Source organism: Triturus cristatus, chromosome 8, assembly GCF_964204655.1.
Source record: "Triturus cristatus chromosome 8, aTriCri1.1, whole genome shotgun sequence".
Lineage (NCBI taxonomy): Eukaryota > Metazoa > Chordata > Amphibia > Caudata > Salamandridae > Triturus > Triturus cristatus.
The window spans coordinates 1083311625-1083329500 of NC_140591.1; the positions used below are offsets into that span (position 1 = coordinate 1083311625).

The window sequence follows — 17876 nt, forward strand, 5'->3', positions numbered from 1 at the left end:
ATTGCCGCTGGGTTATCGAGCAGAAGTGACACTCCGGGCAAAAATACCGGACTCACTATCCATAGTTACACTTCTGCATTCTTAAGCCAAGTAGTTAACTTTAGTGTCCAATCTTAAGATCTATCCAGATCTCTGGGTGTGCTAGTGAGCATGCTCCCAGAGCTGTCATTTAGCTACTTGTGGTGTGTCGTTTTCCCTCTGCGAGCTGGCGCGTCTCATGTGTAGGGTAGTTATTCTATGTGACTCAGTTATATCCATGTCTCGAGCTGTTCTAGCCACGCGCTGGCTGTTCTTCCACAGAATGGGACGGTTCTTACCATCTACAAGAAAGCCCTTTCCTGTGCAATGGACCTTTTAGGTCTCGCCTAGTGACGCAGCGCATGCGCTTCACGCTAGCGAGATCTATTGTTGTCAATTTCTCTTCCGAAGCGGGGGTGGAAGCTCCATCCATGCTTCTAATGGGCGCGGGTCCAAAATGCGTGATTTTCTTTGGGAGGGAGGCATGTTTTGTTGCCTCCCTGTCTCCTGCTCTCGGTGCCTGCCCAGACAGGCGATGTGCACGCGTAGGGCTCGCGGCGTTTCAGCACAGCGCGCGCATGGAGCGCTTTCGCTTTCCCTCCCTCCCTCGGCGTTTCAGCACAGCGCGTGCATGGCGCGCTTTCACTGTCCCTCCCTCCCTCCCCCCGTCGGCTCCTGATCATCTCGGAAGCTCCCGGGGACACTGCATGGGGTCAGCAGTCTGGGAGTCGGCTCACCGTTCTTTGATTCTGGGCTAGTCACTAATCCCCATCTCTTCCGCCTTATTTATCCTTTTCCCACAGTTGCGCTCTTAGTTTTTTATGGGCTTCCCGAGGTGGAGGGCAAAGTTAGCCACACCGTAACTTTATTTGGAGCTTATGCTGTTGCGCCTTTTATTTCTCTGGTGCAGCTTTTTTCGGACTGTGAAACTAGGCAATGCCACAATCACTTTGCCGCTATTCCTCAACCTAATGCATCACTGTGCAGACACCACTCAGTGCTATGACCCTGCTAAAGTAACATTGTTCAGTTACTGGCCATTTAAAGGACTGGGCCAGGAAGTAGCTGGGGATAACGTAAGAGGAGTACTACCAATACTGTAGCAGGCTCAGACTCCTTTTGCTCCCCTCAGCAGAGAAAGAAGAAAGCTATAAATTCTAACCAAACCCGAAGCCTCCAACCGTCCATCTACCAGTCCAGCCTCACTAGGCATCTTGCTCGTAGGAATGATAGCAACCCTAAAGTATTCAGATGAGAAGACGCAAGTCTATGACCTGCCCCCACCCGCTACCACGTCCTCAGGAGCTCATGGTATTGGGTTACGTCCTCCTTTATTATTATCAGCTCCCATTGGAAGAGAGAGTTATCTCTCTGCAGAGCTCATACAGCGGATTGGCGCATTTCTGCAGCCTTGGCAACGGGCAGTGTCAAAAACACTGTGCCTTGAAAAGCAAAATGCGCATTGAGGCGGCCGTAGCTTTTTTCAGTATAGCTAAATCTATCTTTGTCGACTGCAAAAAGATACATGGCTAAAGGTGACTTACGATAGATCGCTGATATGTTATCCATATTTAAACACAGTCACTTAACTAATAACATTACTAACGGATAGTTTCTTATAAACCAACTTGTTCTGCTCATAGTTGTTTATGGTAGCCGATTCAACTGAGGCCTACATTGTAAGATGGCCGCTATGTTAACCACAGTTGAGTCGTGAACGCCCCTCAGCTAGTCCGTCTTTTTTGTCATTAGGGCCTCCAACCACTAGTCAACTTCAACTTTCGTGTACGTCAGACACACGCTGTAAGGTTGGGCTGTCGCTTGGTAACGCGTGTAAACGGAAGGTACAGAAATTCAAATGGGATTGAAAGGCAGATGAGGGCGCACGTTCTTTGGTGGAAGAAGGAAGAGTGACTTATGTCACTAGATGATATGAAATTGATGATATCAACAAGGGCACTCTGACAACAATGTTAGCTTCGGTGTCCGGTGACAGGTTTTCAAATGACAGACAGGATATGCGTCTTGTAGAACTATTAAGATATACTCTTTACTGATAGCACGGCGCCTGGTCTTGCCTTTCATTAGAAGCAATCCAGACTACAGTTTTTTAGTCTTAATGGTACACCTACAACGGCAACCCTGTAGTTCTGTTGGTTTCGACAAAGGTCTGATCCAAAACCATGGTCTTCACTCCTGGCCCAAACTCTGGAGTAGAAGAGTAGCCATCATTAAACAACAGAGTCCTCTCATCCTAAGCTCTTAGCTGAAAGTAGGGAGTCAACGAACGAGAGAGTATGAAACAAAAATAATAAATCTCTACTGAAGCTGGCTTTCCAACGTGGTATTGGAGGAGTTATTTTACCTGCTCTGCACCTCTCCTTCACCTGTCAGAAAATGTTCCAAAAATGTGGCTCACGGTATGTGTTCTACAACACAATCTTCAAAAGTGTTGGCCACAAACCATAGGCTCCACAGGCAGTTCTGAAAGGGCGTACCTTAAATATTCCAATACTTCTTCTGTGGAGGGCTAGTGAAGTCTGACGAATATGAAGGCCACCCCTAAAACTGGTTAAACCAAGCATTTGCAATGCAATAGGTCTCGCATTTACTCGAGTTTAAGCTATTGGCATTGTAAATGAATGCCTTTTATTTACGTTGTTAAAACAAAAAGTAAAAGGCATTGTTATTTGCAATGTCAATAGGTGAAACTCGCGTAAATGCGAGACCTATTGCATTGCAAATGCTTGTTACTTGTGTGAAACAGTTTCTTTTCATCTGGATGTCCGTCGCTTCCTGTCATGTGCGTATATTTTACGAACTGAGACACATTTTCCCACAGCGGGGAGGTTCTGGGCCGTTCTTTTCCTACCAGAGGCCGTTTTTTTCTTTCAATGAGAACCCCTTTACCAGTGCATGGCTGCTCTTTCATTGCGTGACACAGTTGTTTTCTGTAACATGCAATTCTGCCCTAGTTCTAGACAGAACCTTTCTGTCCTTCTGTTCGAGGTTCTTCCACTGTCCGAGTCAGTTCTGCCTCAATTCAAGTTGTTTTTTTAGCTGTGCAAATCGATTTTATGCCTTCTGCTATTTTTTATTTATTTATTTTTCAGTTGTATATACAGCAAACTTGGTCCAAGGACATTAAAGCACTTTACATGAGCACCATATTACGCTACATAAGGTAAAATTAGCGGTTTGGATTGTAGTCAGTACTTGAAATGGAAAAATAGGAGTGAAGGTACTCTGTACCAAAGTACCTGTTTGTTTCTTAGAGGTGCCAGTACTCTCCAATTAAAAGTATTACTTCTCTCTTGAGAAGTGCCGGTACTCTCCATCCTAAAATAAAAAAGTGCAGGTACTCCGTACCAGACAGTACTGGCCCATTTAAAGCATTGGATGTAGTTATAGGGAGGAATTCCTTTGAGGATTAAGGATCTGAAAACTGTCCATCATACAGGAGTGCACTTAGGATACAGTATGTTAAGGTGGCTCTGGGTCCTATTTTTGAGTCTTCAGATACAGTTATGTTATGTTTCTTAGTGTTTTTGTGTCAGCAGTTGTGTGTCATCGGCATATTGATGTTCCTGAATGTTTCAGAATCCTACTTGAAGATTGTCTAACGTAGGAGTCAAAATTGAACGCAGAGGAGGAGACACATACCTTTTTGCTGTGTCTGATGTATGTTCTATAATTTGTACCTTTTACTGGACAGATACTTTCCAGTTCTGATCATTTCCTTGCAATCCCATGCGGCATTCAATCGTTCTGCATACAATTAGTTCAAGTGTACTGGTCTCTTGCAATTGGAGCATGCACTGCAAAAGGCACAGTCTCTTCACCTAGCAGCCAATATGGTTGTGCCACTAGTGTGGAACAAAGATTTGCAGTACAAGACAGACCAAAGATACATACATTTTCTCAGTGTATGGGTTGTCAGCTGGCAATGGGTATGCAGTAAGCCTGGGCAGACTTCTAATCCACGGAACTCTGTGAAGTGCCGCAAAACCTCTCCCATGCTCAGCTGAGTTCCACCAGTCTATTAAGTCACACTGCTTGCACCAATTTTAGGCACCAGGAGTTTGTCCCACACTATAAAATCAGCTCGAACGGTACTCCGTGTTGTGATGAACGGTGCTGCTGCTTTCTATCACTCTGGTAGACATTCTATTCAAGTGGCAACTTCCTCAACGTGAGCAGCAGATTTCTCGATGCGGGCGGTCATGACCTGCCGCAACTACCTGCGTTGAGTAATCTCGCCGGGAGGTCTAGCGTACAATTTGTTCTTGTGAGCCCTCACCAACTTAACATTGGCATGCTGCGCTAGAGGAAAAACTCCGCTCTCTGTCACCTTGTGGAGCTTTCCAGAATCCACGCTCCAGGCAGAGTGGGCAAAACTCTGAAAACTCCGCCGGCGGAGCGGAATAATTTGCAGCAGGCAATTGCACAATCTGTTGCTGCATGGTCCATAGGAAGCTGGCCAACCTGCTCTTCTGGCTCTAATCCGGATGCAACCAATGTAGTTAAAATCCAAATAGTACAAGTGTATGCGTGCATGGAATAGACCTTATTTACATTATCTGTTTAGAGGCACATTCAAATCATGCATTGAAATCATGGCTGAATTGACAGCTGTATTGTAATAAAATTACACCTTTGGGGAAGATTTCTTCAGTACGCACTGATATTGTTTTGTTTACTGATTTGTCCTCGAACTCTATCAGATTTATCAATTTAAACTATATTATGCACAATTTAAGATTTTTTTAAAGAGAGTATAAATTTACTGCTGACATATGTAATGTTTTCTTTTTTAATTTACAGATACTCACCAATCCACACCATCACTTTATCGACAGTCCTTTGTACAAGGACATCACTTTAGTGGCCTGGGATCCTTCTCCCTACTCCGCAAATCTGTACATGGTAAGGCTTTGGCGATTATCATGCTGCACGTCATCAACATGTCACATTGGGACAAACAAAAGCCTCAGACGCATTTGCCCCTGGAAATTGAACTTGCACACACAAATGGATTTGTGATTCAGGCCCAGCAAGGCAATTCACAAATGTCATTTAAATAAAGCATCACCTGCCTTTTAAATGATCATCTGGTCTTGCAGAAATGCGCAGGTAGTTGAAAGAGGGGTAAAATAATTTAAAACCAGGGTCTTATTTTAGCATTTCTCAAAGTAGACAACATTTTGTTCATATTTGTTGTTATTTGTAAAGGTTACAGTTGTATTAAAAGACCATACCAGTGTGCGAGGCCATCCCTGCTGCTGTGGTAAGAGCTTAAATAATGGCAAAGCATATACATTTCATATTAACCAAATGCAATTTGTGATTTCTTATTTAGAATGTACTACAATGCATTCATTTGAAGTGGTTACAACTTGCACACCAACTTCTACCGAATACATTGGTTTTTGCGTTCCTATCTATGTATTAATAGGATGGTCACAAAATACCGTATTGTAGTGGGTCGCAATTTGAGCTATCTCATTAATATTCGTGAGATAGGTCGCAAAGTGTGACCCAGTGTGAGTGGGTAGTTACCTGCTGGGGGACTATCATGTCTGAGATTGCTTTTAAATAAACCATTTATTGTTTTCAAATGCAGTCTGATTTCCTAAAAGGAAAGCCATAATCGTTTACAAAGAAAAATGTTGCAATAATATTTTTTTAGAAGCAGGCAGTGTTCCCAGGGACCACTGCCTATCCTAAAAATGTTTTTGTCCCCATTCCCAAAGTGGAATGGGTCTCATGGGGACCCAATCCCATGTGAGAATGGTTGCCACCTCCTTTGACTTTGTGGTAAAAAAATAATGTTTTGCATCTAGATTTCAGTTGCAAAACATTAATACATAACTTAAGGCATCGATATTTGGAAGGGACGCACTTTACTCGCCTCTTCCAAATACCAGTTCGGTATTTACTGGCAAACCCAAATTGTGATTTGGTATCATGTTAACAAATCACAATTTCGGTTTTCTAAATTAAAAACTGGCATTTTACCGTCGCAAAGGCTCCGATTTGACCACTGCCACTATAAATTTGCTTTTTACATGAGGACCATTATTTGCACATTTTCATTCACTAACTGGCATATTCATTGTAACTGGAGAATTAAAATCTATTTTGGGAGAAGATTCTATTTCTGAGAAGTGCAAAGAAATTAAGGAAATCAAGCTCATATGGGGCCCAAAAAAGATGAATCAGTTAATATATGTACTCAGTTCTTGAAACGGAAATAGAGAATTGGGGATACTCACTGCCCCAGAGAAGTGACAGCTCTCTCCTATCAAAAGAATTTCACTCGATCTCAGACGTGTCCGTGCTTTCATTATCAGATTAAAGAGGTGCAGGTATCTGGTACATGTCCATTTAAAACACTGTATGCTGTGAGTGCAAGCATATACATCTATGACCAATAAAAGAATCATGCAAGGAAACTTTTGGCACCCCAATATATGTAACAAGCATTGCCAAAGCCAGTTGGTCTTAGTTTAATACTGGGTGCCAGCTTACTAGCTTTCTCAAGGTTTCATGTGCCCCTCAGAAGACGGCCGAACATGCACACACATCAACTGAAGCCATCTTGTAGGGGATTTTCAAAAAATCCATAACGAGATTACAGCAATGTATGCCCTCTCCTGTACCACAGCCATCTTGTCATAGTTCTTCAACAAACATGAGAAAGATCATTACAAGATGCCCAAAAATCATGCATGTGCATGCACGGTGATTATTTTGCAATTGATTTTCTTATGGGTATGAACCTGTCTGTCACTTTCAAGGATCCTCTTTCCGCCAGCAGGTAAAGCAGAGGGCAATGTGATGGACATGATAGTTTTAGCTGAATGGGATATAGACAGGAGGTGGAAAGTAGTTCTAGAGGATATTGCACTAGATGGTATTTAGATATTACAAAAACTTATAAAGTTTCAAGTATGTGTTAACTACACAAATTTTACCACAATCTAACTTGATTCATCAAACTGCATTGAAGTTCGTATCCTTGAATAAATGTCTGCTTAGACCTTCACCTTTATATCTTCCATCTATGACGTTAAATCATCTTTAAATATTGATTCCTTGCCAGCAAACTTTAAAAACAGTCTCTTTCTTGAACTCTAGACTCTAATCCTCCTCAGTATGGTTGTAGAAGATTACAACCACAGGTCATAGAGAAGCTTGCCTGGTTGTGTAGTATAAGCATTATCATTCATCATTCTTTTTTCAGTGCTCTTCCTTTGCATTGAAAGGATCCTTCAAACTCCATGGATTGCAATGGAAGCACTACTTTACCAATGAAATGATATGAGTTAGAATGTAAGAAACTTGTGATGGATCCACAAGCTACTTCCTGCCAAGAAGTCAATTTCTTGAATGATATACTTCATTAGTTTCTGCATAGGTGGTAACTTCTTTGCATTTCATCTCTCTCTACCTCACTTATCTCTCTTCTCAGCTCTCTTTCCATCTTAGTCCTTCTCATCTGTCTCTTGTCCTCCATTTACTTTTAATTTGTAGAGCTGGAGTTCACTGTCAGACTAAGTAAGAACTGTACATCCAAAGAGGCAAGACGGGAACAAGGGAAGAGAATTGGGATATTTTTGGCTGATTTCACCAGATGGAATTGGGAAAGTCCATACAGCAGCTCTTTGTTTTTCATTCTACTAGCAATAAAGACAGTTCATATGAGATTTTTTTTTGTCATTATGAATATTTCCAAATCATAACCACAATGTCATTGTGCGAATTTGTTTTTTTTATAGTATTTTGTACATGTTCAATACATATCCACCATAGTGAATACATTTAAAGATCATGGTAATAAGTTGGCTGTTCAATTTGTTGGAGTGTCCTATACTTTGAGAATCAGTTTTTAAGCCATAATTGTGTACCTACAAAAACGAATTCAACTGTTAACAATTATTTTTGAGAGTTGACATGATTTAATGCTTATTATTTCAATTGAACAAAAATTGCAACACGATGCTTGAAACAAATGTAAGTAAAATACTGTTGATTTAATTGCCTCACCCAATAGTGCACTGAAACTTACACAACAACATGTCTTTTATGTCACTTTAGTGGTACAAGAAACCGGACTACAATTTATTTACTCCGTATGTACAACACCGTAGGAAAAACCCAAACCAGCCATTTTATATTCTGCATCCCAAATTTATTTGGGAGTTGTGGGACATGATTCAGGAGAACACTAAAGAGATGATACAACCGAACCCACCTTCGTCGGGGTTTATTGGTAAGTTGTCCTTGGTGAAAGTGTATAATGGTGTGAAAGTAACTTGACAACATTAGGGTACGAATATTGCAGTAAACGTTATGCTGTGCTCGAATTTCTTTTTGCACAAGGTAGTGGTCTTATTGTTTTTCAAATCATCACAAGATGCAGTATTGCATATTCATAAGAGGTTTGATTTGATCTTAATGTACAGAGCCATCGAAGAATGGAAACAAGACTGAACACTGAGTTTGTGGTCTTGAAGCTGCTTCAACAAGTTGTGATTTTTAATTTGGTTTGTCAGCATTGTTGAGCTTGCCACGAATTGTGAAGTATTTCTTATTTTTTCCCTTTGTCTGTTTTGTAAACTTTGCAAACCATATTCAAAGATTGTGTGTGCACGATTAATCCCTCAGTTGAGTTGTAGAAATGTAATCTGATGGGACCTCTCCTCCCATGTGATTGTACTATCCAAAGCTACAGAGAGTCCTTTAATGGTGCTGGAGAGGAATTTTGGTCATTCGGTGGTAGCGAGTTTGTGCTTTCAGAGACTCAAGTAAGAGGAGCAGAGTCCTGTACCTTCTTGAATGGACGTGTTAGATGAGTAACGTGGTCTCATCTAGATGATGTTGAAACTGTGTTTAGGTTTGTTTCGATTTTGTATGTGAAGTATTCTTCACAAGCCTGGACTTTATGTGCATACTATGCATCCGTGGACAATGGTCAAGGTTTTAAAGCACTACAGAGTAGACTTAATCTATTTTATTATGAAGCCTGATATGCAGTATGATTTAATGTATGAGTTTGCGCAGTTTCAAATTAGTGCATTTAATTTGTGATTTGTTTTCTCGTAGTAGTGCAGTTTAGTGAATATTGAAATACATTCTTGTACCTAGCTCCCCCAAGGTATTGTTTTATTAAGATCAACATTTCCTTTGGCAATATATATATATATATATATATATTTTTATATCGAGCAGCGACCAGAAAGGAAGTTGAGACATTTTGTGAGATCTGCTAAAACTTTAATACCAATATCGAAATGCTTCTTTAGCACAACCATTGTTCTAGAATTGTAACAAGCTGTAAAACTATTATCATAGATAGGTATCATTTTTCATTTTTAATGCAGTTTTTTTATATAGGTAAAAGGTCATAAATTACTCTCAGAAGTAAGAGATTAAGATTAAGATTTTCATTAATTGCATAGTTAACAAAAACCATTACAATAAGATACCAATTTTAAAACACAAAATACCATTAGTCTCCACAAATAAGTAGACTTATTTAATATGCCACATACATCAGCTACCAAATTACAATATTAAAAAACTCTTTAAAATTAAATAAAACACAGCAAGCCGTGGATGCCTTCAAATTTCACTGTGCAAAGTAATGGATGCCTTGGTGTTTCGCTGTGCAGGTGTGTCTGTGAATGGCATTTAAACGAGAGTGGTGCCGGCCACGCATTTCTTTTGTCTTGTTTGGCCCTGCCATTCAAACTGTGTCCACAGGGGCGCTGGCATTGACCATTGCAATAAGAAAACAATTTTAGAACACAAGATACCATTAGTTTCCATAATGGATTAGGATCAATTGGTAAGTCCTGCACATGAGAATGTAGGTTGAATACCACAGAGGAGGTTGAATTGTAAAAGAATGTTCTGTGAGAGGTGGTTGGAACAGTTGGACTGCTTAGGTGACTTGTATGGGCCCTCTGGTCAGTCTATGCCCTCAGAAGCAGCCAGTTTTGATTGTCGCTTGGTCAGGATTGTGAGAGGGTGATTTGTCCTAGATAGAGTGCAAGTGTAATGGGTGCAATTGATTAGACAAGGTTGATTGTCCCAAGGAGACAGCAGCACATTTGTGGAAGTTAGTTAACATCCAAGACTGGATGAATTCAAGGCAGGGCTTGAGTTTCTGTATGTCATTGGTGTGGGATATTTTTACGTAGAGTTGGGTACCTTTTGCCTAATGATGAATCTTGATGCTGCTAACTGTAGGGATGTATCTCTTAGGTTCCATGTAGAGGTTCATGATGATTGGAGAAAGGATGGGACTCTGTGGTGCTCCACAGGAGATGGGGAGTGTCCATGATCTTATGGAACCCTTTTTCATTAACTGTTGCTGGTTGGTGGGGTAAGATGTAAGCCATTTCAAGATAGTGCCTGAAAATCCTATCTGTTTTCTGTGTGTTGATCAGAGCTGGATGGTCAACTGTGCTGCAGAGAGGCTGCAAAGAGGTCTAATATGTCCAGGAGCCGGGGCCCATTTCTGTCATTAAGGAGGAGGGTGTTGACCACTTGAAATGTGTCTCTCTCAATGATCCTGGAAACTCTGAAACATGAGTTAAATGAATTCACTGACCTGTCTTAAGAGCATGTGCAAATTATCGCTGGCTTTGGGAAGTGTAGAAAATCTGCAGCAGGGGTGTGAGGTACTCTCCTTGGAGTGATTCGATGATGGAAGAAGGATGGGTGTTAGCTTCATAGAAGGTTGTCTTCAGAAAGTTAAGGATAATGTAGAAATAATGTATAAGACTGGATTGAAGGATGTCCAGTCTGAAGTGGTGGGGGATGGCTACAAGTAAAGATACTGAGGAAGTGGCAATGACGTTGCATCCTGTTTTGTTGATCTCAATGAAGAAACTGATGGCAACTGAAGCAAGGACTGGGGGTTCTGGAAGAGAATTTGGTGCAGAATTTGTCACCCTTAAAGCGTACTTTGCTTCTGCTGGCTGCTTCACTGATTGTCGTCTTGTAGAAAGAGGCTTTATCTGTGATGATGGCAGATTGGCTCCTAGAGCAGAAAACTTTGAGTAGGACGAGGTTATCCAGAAGTTTTAATCTTCTCCTTTTCATTTCCTATTTTCATACAGCATGTTTATTTTTGTTGTGCTTTTGAGTGTACCAGGGTGCTGAGGGCATTAGCTTGATGGATTGGATTTTCAGTAGAGCATAGCTTTCAATATGCCTTCTCATAATGGTAGTATAGATATTGAGTAGAGTACTGACATCTGTGGCTGTATTGAAGTGTTATTTAGTTATTGGGTTTTTACCAGATGGATGACTTTGAAGGAATAGAAGGTAATTGTTTCTCATTTCATTTGTGGTTGATGCTGAGATGTAGTATATGCTGTAGTGCAGGGCTATAGGTGTCTGGCAGTGGATATTAGGGTACACTAATAGGATAATATCCAAGACGTTGCATTTGGAGTGGGTTGGGGTATAGAAGAATTTCATGGTGTTGAGAAGTTTGTAGAAGGTTTCCTTCATTAAGTGCATGTTGGAGTTGCAGGGGAGTTTGAAGTTCTCAAACAATATGGGGTGAGAAGGTTGAATTGAGATTGATATGATGAGATCTGAGATTTCTTCTAGGAAGGACATGTTTGGTTCAGGTGGTTTGTAGATCAGATGAAAAGCGACTGTTTAATAACATTGAGAGAGGGAAGTGGCAGAAATGAAATACTTTTGTCATCTTACATTTATATGATAAATAATATGTTCGAGGCATATGAGCTGCAGATTACACACTATGCATAGATCGTCATCTGGTGTTGGGCCCGGATGTTTGCACTTGTTTTTGTCCTGGAAAGTCTTTGGAAGTCACGAGATAGGTGATTCCTCCTTAGGATGCTAGTGCGCATGGGCATCGGCTCCATCCTCAGATTGTTTTTTTCTGCCATCGGGCTCGGATGTGTTTATCGCGCTCCAGTTCGGAACTGTTACCGATTCTACTTTCGACACGCAATCCGTCACCCTTTTTGACGGTATTGTCTCGATCGCGTTTTCCAATCGGCGTGAGTCTCATCAGCTTCAAAGTCTTAGATTCCGGTCGTCGACGAAGGCCTTCGGGCCTACCTGGGCCTTATCTTCTGGCTCATGGAAAGGACGCCGTTCAAGAAGTGTCCTCAATGTGGGTCAAAGTTTCCCCACACTGATCTGCATGAGGTGTGCAACCTCTGCCTGTCACCGGAGCACGAGGCCCGAGACTGTCCAGCTTGCGCTTCTTTCCGCTCCAAGAAGACCATTCGGGACCGACGGGCTCGAAGAACCATGGCCCGCTCATCGGCATCCATCCCCGACGACATCTTCCAGGAGGGCGTCTACGTGCCAGAGCAGGAGCGGGTCGAAGAAGGCCTCAACAGCGCCTCCGAAGCAGATGACTCCGATGTCGAGGACATCACTCCGGCAGAGCGGGTCGTAAGTAGAGACGTCAACCCCGACCCCCCTTCTATACCATCTAAAAAGGCCTCGGTCACACCTTCACCTTCGGGCCCAGGTGTAGACCGAGAGACTGCTTCCCATGCCCCGCCCTCGGGTCTGACAAACAAGCCTATTAAGCCTTCAGGCGACTCGGGCTCGAGTCAGCCTACCCTCGGTGCCGAAACACACTCACCGGCACCGAGAAAGAAGCCGTCCTCCTCATCCATGCCAACCGCTGCTTCCACATCTAAGCACTCGTCACCGAAGACAAGCACCGGCTCCTTGACTCCGAAACACGCCAATGGAACCAGGCTCAAGGTCAGCTAACAGATCAGGTGTTGGTAGACGGTCGCACTCATCGCTCTCTGCAGTGGTGGAACATCAAGAACCTTTCCAAAGGGTGACCGTTCCTAGAGCCAGTTCCTCGGATAGTCATGACAGCGGACGCATCGCTCTCCGGCTGGGGGCCTTCTCCTACTACATCACACCATGCAGGGCAGGTGGACACCTCAACAAAAGTTACTCCACATCAACCACCTGGAGTTATTAGCCATATTCCTAGCCTTAAAAGCATTCCAAAGGCAAATATCAGGCAAAGCTGTCTTAGTCCGCACAGACAATATGACAGCCATGTACTACATCCAAAAACAAGGCGGTACAAGCTCTCTGCAGCTCTCCCACCTAGCACAGAGCATATGGAGATGGGCTATAACTCAAAATATTTTTCTCCAAGAGTCCAAAACACCATTGCAGATCTGTTAAGTCGTTAAACGCAACAGATCCACAAGTGGGAACTTCATCCGCAGATTCTTCAAACGTTCTTTCAAATGTGGGGGCAAGCACAGCTAGACCTTTTCGCCACCCATGAAAACGTCAAATGCCCAAGCTTCGCCGCCAGATATCCACACCCATTGTCCAAAGGCAATGCGATATGGATGAACTGGTCAGGCAGATTTGCGTACGCTTTTCCGCCTCTCCCACTCATTCCACTGGTGGTGCACAAACTACAGCAACATTCACTGACTCTCATTCCAGTTGCTCCAACTTGGGCCAGACTACTGGGGTACACCACATTGCTGACACTGTCCGTAAGTCTGCACCTAAAATTACACCTCTCACCACGCCTCTTAACCCAGAACCATGGAGAGATCAGACACCCGGACCAAGCTCAGCTCAACCTTGCGATCTGGCTCCTGAGGTCTTAGAATTGGGTTACCTTAACCTTCCCCCTGACTGTATGAACGTCATTAAAGAAGCTAGACGTCCCACCACTAGAGCCTGCTATGCAGCCAAGTGGAAACGTAAGGTGATATATTGCCATAACAATAACATCAATCCCCTAGACGTGTCTATCCAACACATCATAGGTTACTTACTACACCTCCAAAGATGCAACTTAGCCTATACGTCTATTAGGCTACATCTTGCTGCCATAGCGGCATATCTACAAAATAGACAGCACCTATCACTTTTCAGAGTACCTGCTATAAAAGCCTTTATGGAAGGTCTCAAAAGAATAATTCTTCCCGGAGTACCACCTTCGCCTGTGTGGAATTTGAACATCGTTCTCACACGGCTGATGGGTCCTCCCTTTGAACCTCTACATAAATGTGAGCTTCAATTCTTAATATGGAAAGTTGCTTTCCTACTGGCCATTACCTCTCTACGGCGAGTTAGTGAGCTACCAGCACTTACTATTCAGGAACCTTTTCTGCAAATCCATCATAATAAGGTTGTTCTCCGAACAAATCCTAAATTCCTTCCTAAAGTCATTTCTCCCTTCCACCTCAATCAGTCTGTAGAGTTCACCCGTATTTTTTTCGCAACCACAGACGGTTGCAGAAAGAGCTCTTCATACTTTAGATGTTAAAAGAGCATTGCTATGTTACATCGAGAGAACACAACCCTTTCGTAAGACAAAACAACTTTGCGTGTCTTTCTCACCACCACACAAAGGCAACCCCATATCAAAATCGGGGATAGCTAGATGGATTGATAAATGTATACAGATTTGCTACCACAAAGCAAAACATACTTTATCTGTTCCTCCTAAAGCCCACTCTACACTAAAGATAAGGGCTCCCATGGCATTTTTGGGGAACATTCCCTTAGATGACATCTGCAGAGCAGCTACATGGTCTACACCGCACACATTCACAAAACACTATTGTGTAGATGTGCAAACAAAACAACAAGCTACTGTGGGCCAGGCTGTACTCAAAACACTATTTCAAACTACTGCAACAGATACTGGTGGTTGCCGCTAAGGAGGGGTACTGCTATACAATCTATGTATAGTGTGTAATCTTCAGCTTATATGCCTCGAACAGAATATGCTACTTACCAGTATGCATCTGTTCTTGGCATGTAGAGCTGCAGATCTGCACATGCCCACCCGCCTCCCTGGCTACCTTTATCTGTTCCAGTAAAATCTTATTTAGATACACCATAGATGAGCATATTTCCTGTTTCTTACTAAGCTCCATCATTTCCCTGCTGGCGAAAAACAATCTGAGGATGGAGCCACTGCCCATGCGCACTTGCATCCTAAGGAGGAGTCCCCTATCTCGTGACTTCCAAAGACTTTCCAGGACAAAAACAAGTGCAAACATCCAGGCCCAACACCAGATGGTGATCTATGCATAGTGTGTATATCTGCAGCTCTACATGCCAAGAACAGATGCTTACTGGTAAGTAGCATATTCCTTTTTTTCTGTTTACCAATGTTGTGCTTTGCTGAAGCAATATTCATTTGAAAAGGAATGGGTTTAACCAGCCGCGGCCCGTGGAGGGAGTTCCGTGGGGCGGAAAGGCGGGGCTGGGGAGGGGCAGGGTGGGGGGTACCAAACACCGGAATATGGATAATTGGAGGTAAGTAAACAAATAAAATGAATTTCGTAGCGCGAGCTGCATCGCAAATTCGTATTATATACCAAAGTATTGAATTCACTGTACCAAGAATAGTTGATATAATCAATGACACATTTGAAAAGGAATTTAACCAGTGGTATGAATAATGTGGACTAAGATAAGAACATGATTTAATCAGAATTTGTCATGTCAATGTAACCTGCTGATACAAAGGTGAATTAGTGACCACCACAATACAAGCTTAAGAAGCAAATAACAAAGGCATAGGGGCTTATTCCAATGTCAGGGGGCCTACCACGGACAGGCAGTCAGTGGCGGACCCACCAACATCTAAAGGAGTGGTCTGACCACCGGATTCTGATTTGGCGGTCAGAGGCATTGGGCGGAGGGACTAACCGCTTCTTTTAGAGCCCGTCGGTGCAGTGGATGGACAGTAAGCTCCATAATAGGGGTGGTACCTGCTTAGGCATTGCCATAGGGATTACAATGCCCGTTTCCCTCTGCCTTTTTGTGGCGGTCCAACCGCCATGAAATGGCAAATAGAAAGGGACGTTGGGGGCCCCGTGCAGGGCCCCGTTCCTCTTGGGCCTTTTCTATGGGGTCTGTGGGGCACATGTGGTGCTTCCCACACATTCACTGGTAGGGTGCCTAGCACAAGGTGCATGGATGTTTAAAATATGCCTTTTTCAGTTGCATCTCGTGCTGCAGCCCTTTTTTCAGGCAGTACCATAAACTGCAATTGGAAAAGGCATATTTCCAACCCTCTTCTGAGGTCAATTTTAAGTTGGAGGAGTGGAGAATATTTTGCATGGAAGAGATCAGCCACCCTGGAAGAAATCTTGATTTCCAGATAAGTGATGTCATTCTTCACCCAATTGGAAAGGGGTGGAGTTGACTGTCTTCCATCTCTGGGTTGGATATGGTCAGGTTGAGGAGGAAGGAATTATGTAGAGTAATACAAAATCCTGCCACCGCCTCATAGGCACTTAATTCAAGGTGTAAGGCAGCTGAGGATGTCTGGGGGGATTTGAGGGACAGCAGGACATTGTCCGCAAACAAAGATATTTTATGTTCCACACCCTCAAAAGAGAGACCTTGGATAGCTGGCTTGGCTCGCACCTTAATTGCTAGCGGTTTGATACTGAGGGAAAATAAAAGCAGGGATAAAGGACACCCCTATTATGTTCCCCATTCTAAACTAAAGAGTTCCAAGCCCACTCCATTCACTAATACCCATGATTGGAGATTAGCGTAGTTTGCTTGGACCATAGCTATAAACTGCTCCCCAATAGCAAAGCGACAAAGAGTATGGAAGAGGAATGGTCAGTCCACAAGGTCAAAGGCTTTCTCTGCATTTAGTGCCAAAAGTACCACCGGGATACGCTTTTTGGTAGCGTTTTCGACCAGGTGGATCACCCTCCACAAATGTCATGTGTCTGCCTCCCTTTAATGAAACTGGACTGATCCAGGTGGATCAGATCTGGCATAATGTCCTCCATTCTTGCCGCCAATATCTTAGTATAGTGTTTGGCATCAAGGTTCAGTAAGGCGATGGGCATGACTGAAATCAAAGCCTCGGCCGTTGTGTGTGCCACCCTAAGAGCATCAGCTATGTTGTTAAACAGAGTAGTCAGGTGGAGTACCAAGTCTTACCTGAAGGTCTTGTAAAATTGGGAAAATGTACCCGTCCAGACCTCTAAATTTATGGAGCTGAAGGGCGTCAATGGCTGTATTCAGAAAAAAGAATCGGAATTGAAATATCGTCATATCAAAATATCGTCTCCAAAATATCGTAATATGGAAATATTGTCTCGAAGAATATCGTTGTCAACAATATCGATTTTAAGGTAAGTAATATCGATATTTAAAATATGGAAGTCATTAATAGAATTTACAAAAATATAGTTGTTTATAATATAGTTTTTAAAATATTGGTATGTATTTTAGTATATATTTTAAATCTATACGATGTGATATTTTGGTATAATTAATATTTATATTTATTAATATAGTTTTGACATTTTTAGTAGGTATGACATTTTATGTAAATAATGTTTGTGATTTTTAGTACCATAGCGGGGTTTTGGGTTTACAGGGGTACAGGCTGGGAAGTAATTTATTTATAATAAATATATAATTTGTTTTTAATCAATATTATTTATTTAATTGGTAATCAATTATGTTGATTGTGCAAATAATAGTCTTTTAATTTAAATTTTAGGTGCGGGTTGTGGGTTTTATAGGAGTACAGGGCGGAAAGTAATTTAATTTTAATTAATTAATAATGAGTTGTTAATTAATAATATTTATTTGATTAATAATTGATTATGTTAATTGTGTAACTTTTTTAAAAAAATTAGGTGTGGATTGTGAGGTTTATAGGGGTAAAGGGTAGGAAGTAAATTAACTTTAATTTATTAATAACTAGTTGTTTATTAATATGAATTATTTAATTGATAATTAATTATGATAATTGTGTAATTGATTGTTTTTATTTTTATTTTAGGTGTGGATTATGGGGTGTAAAT

General features: G+C 42.0%; 1 protein-coding gene across 1 annotated transcript in view; it reads left to right on the forward strand.

The window, feature by feature from the left end:
* ST6GAL2 (ST6 beta-galactoside alpha-2,6-sialyltransferase 2) overlaps window positions 1-17876 on the forward strand; it is a 262980-nt gene that overhangs the window by 177549 nt on the left and 67555 nt on the right. The window contains exons 4-5 of the mRNA XM_085622618.1: window positions 4843-4944; window positions 8119-8293. Of these exons, the coding sequence (XP_085478744.1) occupies window positions 4843-4944; window positions 8119-8293 (277 nt within the window). The remainder of the gene's footprint in view (window positions 1-4842; window positions 4945-8118; window positions 8294-17876) is intronic.